Source organism: Gossypium raimondii, chromosome 1, assembly GCF_025698545.1.
Source record: "Gossypium raimondii isolate GPD5lz chromosome 1, ASM2569854v1, whole genome shotgun sequence".
In the NCBI taxonomy this organism is placed as follows: domain Eukaryota; kingdom Viridiplantae; phylum Streptophyta; class Magnoliopsida; order Malvales; family Malvaceae; genus Gossypium; species Gossypium raimondii.
In genome coordinates, this window is record NC_068565.1 from 1,775,632 (window position 1) to 1,793,900 (window position 18,269).

The 18,269-nt window shown below is 32.8% G+C and overlaps 3 protein-coding genes across 5 annotated transcripts; 2 read left to right on the top strand and 1 right to left on the bottom strand.

Annotated features, from left to right (window-relative positions):
* The first annotated feature begins 2,581 nt into the window (after window positions 1-2,581).
* On the top strand, window positions 2,582-5,003 carry LOC105774664 (stem-specific protein TSJT1). Its single transcript, XM_012597229.2, has 4 exons — window positions 2,582-2,942; window positions 3,979-4,219; window positions 4,308-4,428; window positions 4,623-5,003. The coding sequence occupies exons 1-4, from the start codon at window positions 2,740-2,742 to the stop codon at window positions 4,811-4,813; spliced, it is 756 nt and encodes a 251-aa protein (XP_012452683.1). The 5' UTR covers window positions 2,582-2,739; the 3' UTR covers window positions 4,814-5,003.
* A 2,426-nt stretch (window positions 5,004-7,429) lies between these two features.
* LOC105774708 (uncharacterized) lies at window positions 7,430-11,215 on the top strand. Its single transcript, XM_012597271.2, has 6 exons — window positions 7,430-7,927; window positions 8,715-8,880; window positions 9,295-9,471; window positions 9,600-9,683; window positions 10,449-10,530; window positions 10,618-11,215. Exons 1-6 carry the CDS (start codon window positions 7,536-7,538, stop codon window positions 11,052-11,054), a joined length of 1,338 nt encoding a protein of 445 aa, XP_012452725.1. The 5' UTR covers window positions 7,430-7,535; the 3' UTR covers window positions 11,055-11,215.
* Window positions 11,216-12,283: 1,068 nt separating this feature from the next.
* On the bottom strand, window positions 12,284-16,983 carry LOC105774720 (magnesium transporter MRS2-2). 3 transcript variants are annotated; one of them, XM_012597293.2, is made up of 11 exons: window positions 16,556-16,983; window positions 16,428-16,460; window positions 15,054-15,192; window positions 14,771-14,892; window positions 14,608-14,682; window positions 13,798-14,022; window positions 13,674-13,718; window positions 13,419-13,491; window positions 13,306-13,335; window positions 13,092-13,211; window positions 12,284-12,624 (listed from the first exon to the last, which is right to left on the bottom strand). In XM_012597293.2, exons 1-10 carry the CDS (start codon window positions 16,793-16,795, stop codon window positions 13,114-13,116), a joined length of 1,080 nt encoding a protein of 359 aa, XP_012452747.1. In that variant the 5' UTR covers window positions 16,796-16,983; the 3' UTR covers window positions 12,284-12,624; window positions 13,092-13,113. The 3 variants fall into 3 exon arrangements, with proteins under 3 accessions (XP_012452747.1, XP_012452740.1, XP_012452732.1); XM_012597286.2 differs by having other exon boundaries at window positions 13,419-13,463; window positions 16,428-16,457; window positions 16,556-16,979; XM_012597278.2 differs by having other exon boundaries at window positions 13,419-13,463; window positions 16,556-16,979.
* Between the last annotated feature and the right edge of the window lie 1,286 nt (window positions 16,984-18,269).

Below are 18,269 nucleotides of genomic sequence, written 5' to 3' on the forward strand. Positions count from 1 at the left end.
TAATATTATTTTAATGTTTATATTATAGTAGTATTATATATTTAGTATATGTTTATTTTTTTAATGTGTTCTAAATTACATAATATAAAATATTATAAACTTAAAAACAGGTTGGCTAGGCTGATCCCGGGCCTTGAATGTTCAAGCTCGAGCCCGGACCATATTTTAAATATGCCTAATATTTTTTTCCAAATCCTCCCAAAATTTTGGCGTGCCTTCGGGCCTGAACGAGTAATCCAACCCATGAATAGGTTTAAGTTTCAAGTACTCACTTTTTGCTCAACTAAGGAAAAAAAATGCTCTTTTCTTTTTTTAAATGAGACAGTTGACCAATTTTTTCAATCAAAAAAAATAAATACATAATACAAAAATTGATTAATCTTATTAACCCTAACATCTTGCTTTCCGTTCCATTTTTTCTCAAAAGAAATTAAATTAAAGATTATCCAAATTTTTTACCTTGATACTTTAAATACACAGTGAAAAGAGAAAAAGAAGACGAGAAAATTTGAGTGGTGTTAGTTTTGTTTTAATAAGGTAAAATAAATACAAATTTTAAAACTTAAAATCATTTATTTTGATCTAATGGTTAAGATCATTTTGATTATCATAATTCTTATTTTAAAATTTCTGACTAATCGGAAAAAAAACATTTTAATCGGAATTATAATTTTATATACTTGCAAAATGCTGAAATTATGGAAGGTTTTGAATTTTTATGCATTTTAGCTTGCTATTTTCTTAATCCATAATAATCATATTTTAAAATTTAATACAACATTATTTGTTAAAATAATATATTTTTCTTTAAAATTGGAAAAATAGTAGTGTAAAAAGTGTTTTTAAATGCTTTGTTTAGTGTCGGAATTATCTTTTACATTCTAAATCAGTCTTTAAACTTCAAAATAATTTAGCAGGTCAAATTGTAAAATTTGTGTAATAACCGCACAGACAGTTTGGATTTGACGTGTTAAAAATAAACACGGTTAATAAAATTTAGAAATGCTATTTTTGATAGAGTTAAGTGTACTAAACATCCTTAAACTATGACCTTTATTCTAAATTGGTTCATAAACTACGATGTTGTATCAATCAAGTCCTTCTACTACTAAAATCGTTAATTTAATCGTTAAATGATACGTTAGATTTTACATGACATAATCCAAGATAGAAATTTTGAGAAAAAATAAATATTGTTAAAATAAATGTTGTAAAAATCTTGATTTTGAGGTTTTCAAGCTTTTATGAATGCTTTATCATTTGTTCTCTCTCTTTTCAATTTGACTTTATTTTTAATCTTTACTTTTAAAAATTAAGTTGTGCCTTCTTTTCTTTTAAAAAATTCATTTTAAATTTAGCTACATAAGATTTGGCATGTCATTTAACAGTTTTAATAACAAAAGGACTAGATTGATATAATCTTGATAGTTTGGTATGTAATTAGAACGTTTTGAAATTTGGAGACAAATTTAATACGAGGGTCATAGTTTAGGGATGTCTGTACAATTAACTTTTTAATACTTCAAATCCAAGCTATCAATACAATAAGTACACATATTTTTATAATTTAATGTATGCGTTTAAAATTAATGCCAAAGGCAAACCGAAAAACATAACTAATATGATAATACTACTTTGAAGATTCAATTAAAATGTTTTAACGTTCGAAGACCAATTCAGAATCCGAATCATAATTTGAGAATCTCAAGTGCAATTAACCCTATACAAAATATATTACGTTTTAGAATATGTATTTTTGGTTAAAATATGTTCCAAGTCCTCGTGCTCTTTATGGATTTAGAATTTAGTCTTTTTACTTTAAAGATTTTAAGATTCAAATCCAATTGTTAACATTGTTATTCTATTAAATTCTTTACTACGACATTTGATTTTTTTAAATAACTCACTTAGTAGTTATGTGACAAAAAAAATGATGTAATTAGGGTGTAAATGAGACATTAGTGCTTGTAAACTACTCAAGTTCGACTTGAAAAGAAATTAAACTCGATTCCGTAATTATCAAGCCCAGCTCAAGATTGAGCCACTCGAGCTATCAATCGAGATGAAATTAAGCTTAGTAATACTTGACTTGAACGGCTCGCGAGCCTTATCAAGTTTTTCATATTTTTATATTATTAAATTATGCCATTGCCACATACACTGTTAATCCTAAGCTTAATTATCAAGCCAAACTTGAGCTTGAGTACAAAAATTGGTAAACGAGCTCGAGTAGCGCAATTATATCTTGAGTTGAGCCCAAGCTTAAAAGTAGATGTTCGATCAAGCCCGAGTTGAGTATTGAGCTTCGAATTTCGAGTTGAGCTCAAGCTCAATCTTGATAGTATTCAAGCTCGGGTTGGTTCGATTACACCCCTAATTGTAGTAAACTTGAATTTAGCAGAAGAATTTTAAAGTTGTTAACAATTGCACTTGTATTTTTAAATCCGAAAAGTAAAAGAACTAAATTTTAAATATATAAAGTTCAGGGATTTGGAGCAAATTTAACCCTTTTTTCCCTTTGTAGTAGTTCATATAAAATCTTCAGGGTTAATACTGGAAAAAAAAGTGCCTTCAACTTGCTTTATACAAAGTCTAAAATTTTAGCCAAATTAGCTTCTTCGTTTCTTCATATTTGCCACTGTATCCCTAGTTTTCTGTCATTTTCGTCATTTATCAATCAAATAAAGATCAACGAATACCCCATTTTTGGATCGTAGGAAAGCCAAAAAAAAAAAAAAAATGCTAGCAGTTTTTAACAAATCGGTTGCCAAGAGCCCAGATGGTCTTACTGTTGCTGATCAGTCACAAGCAGTATCAGCTCTCAAAGATGGTTTCTTAGCTAATCATTTTGGCTCAGTTCATCCTGGTTCAGTCACCATCAATCTTGGATCTTCGGGTGTTATGGCTTATTCTCGTGAAAAACAGAACCCCCTTCTCCCCAGGTAAAAAAAATATATATTCTTTTTGTTTTAAGTTTTGTATTTTTTAAGGATTTCATTTCTGGGTTATTTTCTGTGTTTTGATTAGTGATTTTTGACTGATCTGATCAAGATCTTTTCTGGGTTGTTCTCCATTTTTTTTTTATTGTTTGATTGGGTGGTGAAAAATGTGTATTGGATGATCATAATGCGATACAACAATGATTTTACGCGATTGATTAGCTTCCTTGATGTTTTTTTTTCACTTGTGATTTCGTTGATTGAAAATTTTGATATATAAATGTGATTTCTCGTTCACTAATTTTGATATATAAATGTGATTTCTCGTTCACTAATTTTGACATATATTATTCTGTATTTACATAAATACATAATTATGAAGTTCATGATCGTTAGTTTTATCGAATTGGATCACTTGTGTTCTCTGATTGGGATCATGCATACTAATTCGAAAATCACTAAGGAGATAGCAATGTCTAGCAATCCAGGGAGTCTGGTAACTGGGGGGTTTGTTTTGAGAACAAAAGATAGATTAGGGGTGAAGCTAGAAATTTGTTTTAGGGGTGCTAGAATGAATAATAAATTGGGAGGGCGAAAAGTGTAATTCTACCAAACTTGTTATTTCATCAATTTTTAAGGGACTATATAGCCAATTTACCATTTGTTGGGAGGCCAAGGCCATTGCCTGCCCCTGTCTTCACTCCTGAGATAGATTGACTTGATTAGATTTGCTTTTGTCTAGTAGTTTAAATCATTTGGCTCGTTGGTTCTCCGGTTCTTTAGGGCATTTGGGTCGAGTAATCTGCCGAGGTTCTGTCGTTAGATTATCACGTTTGGGTCCACTATTTCTTAGGTAATCTTACAAGATTAGTTTATTGCGTTGATATGTTTCTGGTTTTTTGAACTGGACATGTTTCTGGACAGTGCACAACTTCTTTTGTTTACTTAACCGCGCTATCATACTTTTACATTTCCTATATCTTTTCTATTATTTCGCAATGCAATGGAGATTCCGATCATTTTCTTTGTATGTTCCCAGACTGTTTGCGGTAGTCGATGAAATTTTCTGCATGTTTCAAGGACATATCGAGAACGTTGCTGTGCTTAAGCAACAATATGGCTTGAATAAAACAGCAGACGAGGGGATTATCGTTATTGAAGCTTATAGAACCCTCAGAGACAGAGGCCCTTACCCTCCAGACCAGGTTGTGAGAGATATCCAGGGGAAGTTCATTTTCATCCTCTTCGATAGCTCTTCAAAATCTACATTCATAGCTTCTGTAAGTATACCTACATTTTCCCGGCTAACGCGATGGATGTCTCTGATGTATGCTTTTATTGTCGAGTTTCTTCTCCCGTATGATGCAGGATGCTGATGGAACTGTACCTTTCTTCTGGGGAACCGATGTTGATGGCCATCTGGTTCTTGCAGATGATGAGGAGACCGTGAAAAAGGGCTGTGGGAAATCTTCTGCTCCATTCCCAAAAGGTAAATCTACAAGCTTAGTCTCTGTTCATATTCACTCTTAATCTGTAGACGAAAAAATTCTGAGGAAACAAGCTTCGGGCGAATATTTGAACCGGATATCGGAACTACTGTAGAATGACATGTCGAAAATGGGGTAGCACAAAGGTTTTCAATGCATAAACATCTACGATACTTCATCGTTTTTTGTTTTTCAGGGTGCTTCTTCACATCCTCTGGAGGGTTAAGGAGCTTCGAGCATCCCCAGAACGAGTTGAAGGCAGTGCCTAGGGTGGATGGTTCAGGTCAGGCCTGTGGTGCTACGTACTGTGTGGATACAGAGACGAAGAAGGAATCAACCGGAATGAAGAAAGTCGACAGTGCTGCGAACTGGTCGACAAACTACTAAGCCTCAAAACGTTGTTTCTTCCTTTATCTGCCTTTCTTACTCTTCCATAGTTCCATTCACTCCTTAATTCCGTATCTCAAAGCAGCTGCATTTCATTCATCAAAACTGAGCTTTTTGACATTTGGTAATTTATACATTTCATGGAGTAATATTTGTTGTCATTAAAGGCTGTTTAATCTCTTTGTTGAAATGGTTTTCCCTCTCTTTTAAGTTGTTTATAGGAAGTAAATATATCATTTCAGTTTCATGTCATTTTGGGTTAGGATTGTTTCGAGTTTAACTTGTTTTAGATTTGGTTGTTTCGGGTTCTAGCCATTCAAGGATCGAGTTTTTCAACTTGGGTTTTTATGAGTTTATATCATTTCAAGTTCCGGTCATTTGGATATTTTAACATATATATATATATATGTATATTTATATATTATATTCTACAAATATTTTATATTTTATTATATTTAAATGATATAATAGCATGTATTAAAGAATTATATTTTAGTTATAAAATAACAACTTTTTCATATATTATTATATTTTAACATACCTTTGAATTTAGAGTATTCTATTATTATATAATTTTATTACAAAATATATTATATAAATTTAATAATTAATATATTATTTTTCAAAATAATATTTTAGATTTATTAAATATATAACATACCAACAAAGCCATTTTATATTAAAAATGTTTTTTATATAATTTATATAGTTTTTATTATAATTATAAAAATTAAAATATTAAAAATATTATTTTTATTAATAATTTATCACAATATTTTTTTATTCCATTCATAAATATAAAATATTTAAAAGTTTTATAATATATTAATAATATAAATAAAATATTATTTTAACCTAAGATTAAAATTGTCATTTTAATCTATTCATTGTCTATTCTTTGGTATTAGAGGTGCTCATGGGCTGGGCCGGGCCGGACTCATAAAAAATTTGGCTCGGGTCCTAGGCTCGGGCCCGGCCCGGCCCGAAATATGGGCCTGAAATTTTGCCCAGGCCCGGCCTATTTTTTTAATAAATATCAAAAATTTATTTTAAAAATTAAAAAAAGTATTTTAAAAATATTTTAAAATTAAAAAAAATTTAAAAAGTGTTTTAAAAATATTTTAAAATTAAAAAATAATAATAAAAAGTATTTTAAAAATATTTTAAAATTTAAAAAAATTTAAAAATAAATATATTTATTATATCGGGTCGGGCCCGGGCCAAAAAAGTAGTGCTCGAGGCCCGGCCCTTTTCTAAACGGGCTTCATTTTTTGCCCAAGCCCATATTTCGGGCCTATATTTTTACCCAAACCCTCTCATATTTCGGGCGGGCCGTCGGGCTGGGCCGCCCGGCCCATGAGCACCTCTATTTGGTATTATGTTACTCAACCAAACAATGTAATAGTTATACATCTATTCCATTCAACTCAACTAAATCATTGTTATACCTAATCCGTACAATTACAACCCTATTTTATTCCGATAAAATATCGTTCTATTTTTTATCAAGAAAAAAAATATCATTCTATTATAACAAATTAAACTTATAATTTCATTTTGAGTTAGGATTGAAATATCAAAATTTAAAAAGCATAGTACTAAAAATAATTAGGTTGGAGAATCATGACTAAATTCGCTACTTATGAGATCAATAACAAAATTTAACTTAATGGATTTAATTGTTACTATTTTGTTTAGAATTAAAATTTCAAAATTCAAAAATACAAGAGCTAAAATTAACTAATTCTATCAAATCAGAGTACATATCCTTTTGTTTTCTACTTTCTTTGATAAATTACATCCAATGTTATTAAACTATTAGTAAGTTTACGTTTTTATCGATTAACTTCAAAAAAGTTACAAAATAGTTACGGAACTATTCGAAAATTTTTATTCAAGCGACGATTTGACGATCGGTACAGTAAACCAATACACATTGACAAGTAGAACGTACCTTACATCCAAGTTGATCTGATGGTGAGTGTCGGAGATTAAAGAAGAAAGTTGTTTGGGTTTTGATTCGTAGATTCTTAATGTTCAAAGTTGTTTCTTAAAAAAAAACTGTAGAAGTGAAGGGGAAATAGAGCTTTGAGAAAGTTATACAATAACGATTTTACTGTCCGACAATTTAAATGAAAACTTTAAAATAATTTAGTGATTATTTTATAAAATTTTAAAGTTGAGTAATTAAAAAGTAATTTTACTAACATGTTTTCTTTCTCTTTCTCCAAACCTAAAGAAAATCTCCTTAAAATTTCACGTTAACACGTGGCAACAGAATGACCGGATATGCCATGTCACCACACTTCCCAACCGTCCGATTATTATTAACAAACAGGAATAAAAACCAATATTCTACAGAATCTACACTTTATCAGTGCTGAACAGAAGAATATATCCGTTCTCGAGCCTCCGCATCCCCTCACTCTCACTATCGCGCGTGCAGTTCATTCTCAACAACAACCCCGTCGCTGCTTCCCACAAACGCTCCACAACTCGCGTAAACCAAACACATCAACTCTCTTCCCACCGCCACGTCATCGTTACAAGCTGTCCCAGTCAACCGCCAAACCCGCTCAAAAAAAAAATATAAATATATATTTTTTTCTATTTTCTGCTTCCTTTTTTCGAAGAAATGTTCTTCTTTGGATCTCCAATGGAGGCTGAAACAAAGTAACAAACCCTTGAAAAAAGATCATTTGATTTTTTTTTTTGCAGTAAAATGGATGAGACGTTCTTCGATCTAATGGAGTTATTGATGAAGCAATCGATAACCGAAACAGTTGTCGACGTTTTGATATATGCCGTGCCTATATGGTTAGCCGTAACGATCGGGCTTGCAATCGGTTGGTCTTGGCGTCCTAGGTGGACTGGCTTGGTTCTTCTTGGCTTTCGATCAAAGTTCCGGTTCATTTGGACCGCTCCTCCCGGATTCGGAGCTCGCCGACTTTGGTTAGCCTTCACCGCGCTCTCGGCTTTCTCCGTTTTTCGGACGATTTTCTCTAACTTTATTAAAAGGAGATTTAAGGAAGCGGCTTCGGATTCTTCGGTTCCATTGCAATCTCCGCCGCCTACGGCGTGGATTTCACCGGAAAGTGTTGCTGATGCTGTTAGGTGAGTATTATTTATATTTTATTTTAATTTTATTTTATTATTTATGTGATTTAAAAAGAACCGTTTTTCGTTGTAAATATTTTAGATGAGACAGTATTTGATGCCGGTTGCTTCGTTTCTTTAATTCCATATCATTTGTATCGAGGTAAACATGAATTAGACTATATAAGTAGAGTTTTACGTAGGAACATTGAACTCGAAGCTAGTTTAAGGGATAGTTAATCCTAGGCTTTTGATGAGCTTTTGCAATTAGCATCGCTTGCGAGATATGTAATTGAAGAATTTGTACGTTTCTTTATGGTTAGTGCATTAGTGTTTCACCAGGGGCGGTGGCACCCCTAAAATGGAAAATTACTCTTAGACCCTTCCAAAATCTGGTAAGATTGCAGTTTGACTTCCAAAAATGATAAAATTTTGATTTAGATTATAAACATGGAAGCTAATATACTAGTGAAATTACATTTTAGCTCTTATAAAAATAGATAATTTAATATCGGCCCTAGAAAAAATTTCTGGCATCGCTCCTGTGTTTGACTATCATCGAATAGAATTTCCATTCAAGTTCTTTCTCCCTACCTTATCTGCTGAGACTTGGTGAATCCCATGGATGCTTATACTCTGGTTATTTTTGCTTGTTCCAGAATGTTAGAATAAAATCCTGTTTTGAAATCATTGTTCAAAGTGTACTAATTTCTTCAGTAACCGAAATTTTCTTATGTTACTATCGGATCGGTTAATGCTGTTTGATGCATAAGCTTATTCATGACTAATACCTACTTCGTTATAGCCCCGGCGGTAGAGCTGAAGAAAGAGAGCAGGATATTGTCACAGAGAATGACTTAGCACACCTCTTACATTTACTCGAAGGGAAAGATGGGGAGATGGAATGGCAAAGGATGATGGAAAGGACTACTTCAAATATGTCATACCAAGCATGGCGCCAAGAGCCTGTGGTAGGTTTCTGAATACTGAATTATTAACGTTCTTCTATTATCATAAATGTGCCCATGAAAACTTGTATGTTCTATCTTTATTCTAATAAATCGAAATCTCTTTGTAGAACATTATAGCTTAAGGAAATTTGTACTTTCTGGTTTTATGTACTGCATTGCTCTGAGATCTTATGAGCATCTATTATTTAGTCAAGTAGCATTTGAACTATGAGTGAATGTAAGCTATTGTTATTTATCAAAATTTCACATGGTATTAGGTCCAACTATGCAAAATGCCCGATAGCATGCATGATATTGTTTCTCTGTGTTTTTGTTTGTCTTGGGCGGAATTCTGTTTTCGATGATGTACTATTATGATACCTGATGTTCTCGTAAGCCAAAACATTACTTCCTAATGGTGATTTTGTTTACCAGAGTGGCCCTGCAATTTACCGTAGTAGAACGGTCTTTGAGGACGCAACTCCAGAGGTGGTTCGAGATTTCTTCTGGGATGATGAATTTCGACCAAAGTGGGATACTATGCTCGCATACTTCAAAACTTTGGACGAGTGCCCTTGTACGGGATCAATGATTGTTCACTGGATAAGAAAGGTAGATGAACTGAATGGTTCTTATGATTTTGTTTAGTAATGTTTCAGAATATTAAGTTTTAAAGCACATTTCTTATTCAATACTATGTATGGACTAACATGTTTTAACTTGTCTCATCTTTTTTGCAGTTCCCATTTTTTTGCAGTGATCGAGATTATATAATTGGTCGAAGAATATGGGAGGATGGAAAGACTTACTATTGTGTGACAAAGGTAAAGCCTATAACGTTTTTTTATGGATCGGTTAGCTTTTAATAAACTATACTCCTAACGGAGTTGCTGTCAGGACCTGGTGGTATTAACCATATAAAGGGGCTCTGGTGGGTAGGGTGTTGTGTATAGAATTATCAATTCAGACCACCCTGAAAACCCGACCTGAATCCACACCGACCCAGCTCTGTTGTGATTATAAAAAATCAACAATTTAAACTCATACAACCCAAACCTACAGCTGAAATGAACTTGAAATGACTCAAACCGAGAATGATTTGAATAATGTAACTTGAAATGACCTGAACCTGAAATGATTAGAATCCAAAATGACTTGAAACCCAATGATCCGATCAGAAAAACTCGACCCTCAAGTCTAAATGAACCAAACCCAAAATAAATTTTGTTCAAAATAACTTGATCTAAATTGATGGGACCCAAAATCAACTCAACCCGCTCAATCGACAAGTCCAGTTGTGTGTGATTTTAGTAAGAGGTAAGTTGATTGGATTGTTCGTAGTGGTGTAAAGTATGACCAACAATTCTTTATGACTAGAAATAAACCTAAATATATGATTGGATTGTCCATAGTGGTGAAAAGCTGATTGAGCTTTATTTTAGTTGGCATCGTTCTTATTGCAACAATAAGAAAAACGTGAGTGCAAATACATTTAAGCTCGTTTTTCCTTCAATTAAAGAGTTGCAAGGGGTTATTCATGTTTTATTTTTAAAGATAAATTTATTAATATTCAAGCTATGATGTTTCAGGGGGTACCATATCCTGGTTTGCCAAAGCGTGACAAGCCAAGACGAGTGGAGCTTTACTTTTCAAGTTGGATTATTAGGCCTGGTGAGTCTCTTTTGTCTTCTATAAACAATATTCTGGACATTACTAGTGATTGCTAACACCTTTTCTTTATCTAACTTTGTGATGCAGTTGAGTCTCGGAAAGGCGACGGACAGCTATCTGCATGCGAAGTTACTCTTGTACATTATGAAGACATGGGGATCCCGAAAGATGTGGCAAAACTGGGCGTTCGTCACGGCATGTGGGGAGCTGTAAAAAAGTTACACTCCGGCATGAGGGCATACCAGAGTGCAAGAAAAACCGAGACTTCATTGTCTAAATGTGCACTCATGGCAAGAATGACAACAAAGATCTCTTGTGATGAGAACATAAGTTCTCCCGGTCGTGTTTTGAGGGAAGACGAAAACGATCAAAGTATGGGTATTATTAAGAGGAAGAACGATAACAGCCTTAATTGGAAGTGGATCGCCATAGCCGGAACCGTGGCGCTGGCTTTCGGACTTCGCTCAGGCGTAATTGGTAAGGCATTGTTAGTTGGAGCAGGGCAGAGAATTGGCCGACGGTGAGATTTTTTTTTTCTTTTTTCTTTTTACATTTGATAACATTTGTGGTAGTATCTGGTTTTTTTTAAGATTCTAAAACAACTGCTTCACATTCAAAATTCGCTGATTCTCATTGTTCCAGAGAATTTATTTATTGTGTTTTAGTGGATTTTTTTTTCTGTTCATGATAGCTTGAATGGCTTTCAAAGCTTCAAAGCTTCATTCATGGTTTATTTTCGTTGAACAAAGAATCTCTTACATGAATAAAATTTGAATGAATATTTTTTAATACGATAACATACTTAATGAATAAATAGAATTATTATATATATTCTATCTTTTATTTGGTAAGATTTTCAATAAATTATAAGATTTTTCAACACTGTTTTATTGAAGTAGAGTGAAAAATTGATGAATAATTTTTTATTTTAAAATGCTACATAATTTAATTTAACAAAAATCTTTTAGCAATTCAACTTATTAAATCAAAAGAGTAAAATGAATAAATTCTTGAAATTAAAATTAGAAATACTATATTTTAAATATCCTAAAAAATGAGATTGGAAGTAGAATTAGACCTTATGATTTTCATGGGAAAAATGGGAGCCTTTTTCTAAGAGAAAAAAAAAACATGGCATTGGATTTGTTATTATGGAGAAACTAAAATGTAGTTTAATAATAGATGGATTTCGACAATTTCTTATTAGGTTTTATTCAAACAGGAGTTACAAATTATGTTGGTACTAAGTGCTTTTTTAGATGGAAGATGTGTTTATTTGCAGTTAGTGTAAAAATAGCGATGGTAATGAAAATAGACACTATAACGATACTATAACATGAGAAAAAAAACTAAACACATCATACTGAAAATAAACACCCATCCAAAAAGGCCTTAGATAAACACCCATCTAAAAAGTCTTAAGATCAGAATATCTACTCTCGCTTTATTTATTTATCTTTTATCAAAATAAAAGCAAAGAACGTGATAAAAAGGATAATGTATTTGCTTTTTGCCTATGACTACATGATCATCTTCATACAAAACATCCACTCATGCAAAGCAATAAAAACAACACTGAATGAATTTTGCTCATAATCGAGACTAGAATTAAGCATGGGTTGGATTGAGTCAATGCACAAAATCAAGTTTGTTTTCTAGGCCCAGGTTTGATCTGATTCGTCTGTATTAATCTTTTAAAATTATTTTTATGCGAAAAAAATTAAAAAATATAATACATCAAATAAAGAAAACATTTAAATAAATGTTTCTTAATAAATAAAAGCGGGAGGGTACTCAACTATTGTTTTCTAAGCCTATAAATTTTCTTGAAGGTACTCTTTTTTAAAAAATAAAAAATCACAATTATTTCTTTTCTTGTTTTTCAATTGAAATTTATACCAACCTTTTTTTTTCCTTTTCTTTTTCATATGTAATTAATTGTCTTGATTGTTCAACAAAACTTTTCTCTTCGTTGACTCAACTATTGTTTCATGCACAATTTGCAGCTCAAGATCCAACCAAACCCTTCAACCGAGCATAGGACATAATCAGTATGAACAAAAGTGCAGAAAGTAGCCCCGAGATGATCACCACCTGTGGATGGAAAACATGAGATAAGAGAATATATAATCACCGGACACAAGCCCTGATTCAAATGCCAAATAACATTGACATCTAGTTTAACCGATATGAAACACATTGTAGTAAAAGTACCATGGGGCTTTTGTAGTAGGAGTTAGATTGCATTTTATCTTTTTTTACTAAAAATTATTAACAAATTAGTTCCTTTACGTTAGACCAAAGATCAAATTGGTTATTCTGTTAAAAATTCTATCCATTTTTAAGGTTAAAAACTTATCCTTGTATGGCGACATGAGGTACACGTGACATGCCACGTGTAATTATCTGGTTATTTTGTCAGCTATGCCAGTTTTTAACTAGTCGCTCTTTGATTTAGTGTATAGGGACTAATTTACTCATTTTTTTAAGTAAAAGGGGCAAAATGCAATCTGACTCCTAGTACAAGGCTTCCATGATACTTTTACCAACACATTGCTTACCCATTTAAACACGTATCCGTGGTTATCGTTCCATGTAAATGGAATGTTCATCCCAAATATTGCAGCCACCAAAGAATAGACAGATAAACACACACTTCCTGAACTTAGAAAGAGCTCTAACTGCAAAATCGGAAAAAAATTTTAAAAACATAAAAAAATATAAGAATAACTCGATTTAATACCGTTCAAATATGTCATGGAATGAAGAACACACCTGGATTAACTGATTTCGGTGATTGTCGAGCTGTGAAGAAGGAAGCTTAAGCATCAATCAGGCAAAAAAATGGTAATCTGGAGTTCTTAAGCTTATGGTGAACCGGTGGTTACCTGAATATTGATGTAGTCCTCTGTATCGTCGATATATTCCCGCAGCTATGTAATTCGAATGAAGTAGTGAAAACTGAGAGATGTAAGTGTCGGAAGATGACTATTTATGTACAAAACGAAAAAGTCCAGTCTACTCCATCCATTTGTAAGCATGTTAAAAAACTAAATGCAGATGTGCAGAAACGAGAAGCACTTATCATCTAAATATACGAAGAAAATAAGAAGGTAACGAACAATGGAGAAGGGGACGAGTACCGTGGTTAATTTATTCAATGTTCCATCAATTTGCATAAAGTAAGCCTGTAAAAACAGATTATAACAAACTTAGCTTAGGGGTGAAGAAATCGTTAAACACAAGGAAGTAAGTCATTATTTTAACCTCCAGTAACATTTCGAGCTCCTCTACGTCATTTTCATCGCCATGAATTGTTGCTATACTTCCTCTACTTGCTTTGGAAATCTTTGATCCTATGGTAGGAGAGACAGCATACCAATTGGCAGCACCTGATCCACTAACAGGTGAAGATGCAGCTAACTTTCTCGACAGATAAAGGTCAGCCATGTCGTCATCATCATCCAATAGTTGTTCGAGTGCATCCCTCACCTTCATAAACGGTGATCACAGGATTATTTCTGGCCAATTTATGGAAATGTTAAAATAATTGTCTTTACGCTTGTTGCTTCGTTGCAAGCAACTCAATCATTTTCACCAATCCATTGGTGATCACAGTATTACTTCTGGCAATTTATGGAAATGTTAAAACAATTGTCTTTACGCTTGTTGCTTCCATTACAAGCAACTCAACCATTTTCACCAATCCATCGTTGATCACATAATTATTTCTGGCCAATTTATCTTAACGCTTGTTGCTTCTGTTACAAGCAACTCGATCATTTTCACCAATCCATCAGATAAACAATACATATCCCTCTGTTTTTCCCCTTCTATAATGAGCTAGCTATGGTGATCATAGCTAAACTCATCAATCCCCTAAGAAAGATTCATTACTTTGTTCATTTAGTATTAATCATTTATAGAAGTAAAAGTTTTGATTAAAACTTTGGTCCTTTCCGAGGGATAATTGCTAAAACGAAAAATAATCAACGATTACACGAATGCTGCATATGATGAAAAAAATGTTTCACTTTCACATAAACGTATTAACATGAATAAAGTCCGTTGTAGTACCTTTTGTACCCGAGCAGTCAATCTGGTCATTGCACTCTTCAATTTACGAACTCTATCTAAATTACGACTACTAATCTGCAAAGAGTACAGAAGCCATAATAAAGTATGAACAGGCGAAGAGGAAAGACAGGAAGAGAAAAAGTAAATACGAAATAAGAATTACCAGGGAGGTAAGTTCATCTAAAGCAGGATAAGCTGCAGTCTCTAGTTCTAGTGTACGGGCTGCTAGAAAACTACATATGGATTCCAAAGCTACCTCCAGTGCTCGGAATTCAAATGGAGACACTACATGGCAAGGCTCAAAGGATTCAGATTTCAAAGAAACGAAATCAAAACATTATGATGTTAAATAAATAACATGAATGATGAATTTGTTGAGAATGCCAATCGAATTCAATGCTGTTTATTAACTTAGCTGCTTGATGTATTGGACTGATATAACATACCACATTCATCAGCTGCTTCGACATCACTTTGGCCAATTGCTTCCGGACCTTGATTAATGGCATTCACTACAGGTAGATGCCTTTGAAGTTCTTGAACAACAGGGACAACATATTCACCCGATGGATCTCGAAGCAATACCTATCAATACAAATTCACAATCAGAAATGGCAGTTCATAGTACAATTATCGTCGAGCTCATTGAGCTGAACTAAAAACTCACTCCATGAAGACCAAAGAAGCACATATTGATTAGACCAAATGAGTAGATTATATCATTCAAAAGACATAAAACTCCAAACTTAAGAACTCATATTTTTGTTCCAAAAATCATAATCTCTTAAAAGTTAAACCTCAGAAAATCATTTCAAGTTCCCACCCAAGAAAAAGGCCGAACCGGTTTCTATTTATTTCTAATCTACTTCAGCTCCAAATCCTTTCACTAAACAAAATCCAATAACACAGATTAAAGGCCAAAGGCCAATAGCATACAATGTTCTTATGATAGTCTTTATCTATGTTACTCAAATTCTTCATTTTTTTTTCCAAAATATTGATGCTTGGCACTAGTTTCGAACAAGTACGATCCGGCAATTATATGAGAAAAAAAAACTCAAAAAAAAGTTAAAAATTGAGCACACCAGTGTCAAGTATCCAACACCAACATTTGAGTCCAACAGCAGACAGCATACTACGGTAGTCTTTACCTATGTTACTTGAACTGTTCATTTTTCTGAAGTATCGATGCTAGGCACTAGTTTAGAACATGTATGATCCTCCAATTATATGAAAAAAAAACTCAAATAAGTTAAAAATTGAGCACACTAGTGTTAGACACATGCGCCTAACATATTCAACCCCCACATTCAAGTCCAATAGCAGACAGCATACTTTGGTAGTCTTTACCTATATTACTCGAACTCTTCATATTCGGCAGTAGACATTAGTTCAGAACATGTATGATCCTCCAATTTTATGACAAAATAAAAAAACCAAAATTGAGCACACTAGTGTTAGCAATATACACCTAACATATCCAACACCCACACTCGAATCCATGTAATCGTTATATACTACATAAAAAATAAATCAACAAATCCAAAATCTAAACATTATCGAAAACAAGAAACTAAACTTACAAGATCATTCATTATTTTTCAAATTTTACTTTTTTTCATCTTAAATTACAATGCATATAAATGATTAAATAGTATACCCTTTTTCTCTCTCTCATTTTTCATTCATACCAAGAAATTAATGAAAATAAAAAATTTATTTCTAATTTCCTATCATTCCCAAATATCATAAAGAATCAGAAATTAGCATTTTCTTCAACATTTCTTATTAAAAGAAAGAAGAAGAAAAAACTCACTGACCTCCTCAGCAGTAATAATTGCCTTGATATGCTGCTAATAAAAAAATAAAATCAAAATAAGTTTAATATAAAGTTCAGAAAAAAATTCAAAGAAAATTAAGGGAAAAAAAAAGATAATAAAGTTGGAACCTCTAAATTTAAAACAATAGCACCATCACGGCCAAGAATGGTAGAAGGGTAAGACAAGAGAGGATCGAGGATGCGTAAATCACGGGCGTGGATGTTAACTCGATGCATGATAGCGTACTTATCGACGTCCAACAAGGTGGTTTCGCCATTGCTGTCCAAAACGGCCCAACTTCGCGACGGCTGTGCCTTCTTCTTCACCGTCACCAACACCTGTGGGTCCGCCGGCACCACGTGCGTCATCTTTAACCATCACCTTTTCACATCCCCCGACCCCAAACCTACCACTTAAAAAAAAATCAATCGAAATCGAATACAAAAAAGGCTGATTTTTGGGGTCTAGGATTTTTTTTCAATTAATATTTAAAAAATATATATATAATATATATATTTAACTGTTTAAACTAATTAACTAACGTCTGCATGAAGGTCGTATCCATTTTTACGATAAGATTTAATACAATATTTTGGTGAAATTCTTGGGGAAGGACCTTCCCAAATATTAAACTAGTATAATCCCCAGCTTCACCTGGGGACATCTTTTTATAATTTTTCCTTAAAATCTTATAAATGATAAATGGCAGGGTAAAATACATTTACAGTCACTAAACTAGTAATAACTTTACATTTTGATCACTCAACTTTAAAAACTTAAAAATTGTTCACTGAACCTTCGAATGTTTTTATTTAAGTCATTGGGGTGTTAAGTTTTTTAAAGTCCAGCTAGCAAGCTCTAAGTGACGGTTTGACGATTGGTACGGTGGATTAGTACCTATCAATAAGTAGAAGAACATACCTTAGATTTAAGTCAATTTGACGGTCAATGATGGAGATTAGAGAAGAAAATTGTTTGGATTTTGATTTGCAGATTCGTGATGTTCAAAACTATTTCATGAAGAAAAACTGAATTATAGAAGAGAATGTGAATGAGAGATTTCGATTGGTGTAAGTGGTGCGAACAAAAAAGGTCATACAATAGCGAATTTAACATCATAGTGACTTAAATGAAAACTTTCGAATAGTTTAGTGACCATTTTGTAGCAAAAATATTTTTATACCAAAAATTAATTTAATAAGTTTATGTTTTGGTTACTCAACTTCAAAAAGTTATATAATGGTCACTGAACTTTCAAAAGTTGTCATTCAACTCACCGGTTTATGTTTTGGGCAAGCATGAAATATGTTAATATCATGCTTAGGCCCGGCCTAAACCCAACTCGGCCCGACCTATGAACAGGTCTAGTTTGGAAAAAAATATAGGTCCAAAAAATAGGGTTAGATAAAAAATAAGTCTTGTTTTCTAAATGGGTCGAGCCTCGGGTAAGATTTTTTTGCTCAAACTCATTTCGACCTGAATTTGCCTATTTTTTTCACTTATTGTTGTTTTGTTACTATTTTACTATTGTTTGCTGTCATTTTGTCATTATATTGTTATTGTTTTGTTGTTATTGTTTGAATATTTTATCAAATTGTTAGGAAACATTTATTTGAATGTTTTTAGTATACCTGATGTACTATATTTTTTAAATCTGTTTTATATAAAAATAATAATACAGTTTGGGCTCGGGTTTAACATTTTTTTATCTGTATCAAATTTGGACAAAATTTAAAGTACAATTTTCGGGTTGGACTAGGCCCGGGCCTAAAATTTTACATTGGCCTAGCTTGTAATCAAGTCTAGTTGTAACTCTGTTAGTGTTATAAGTATAAAGACTTT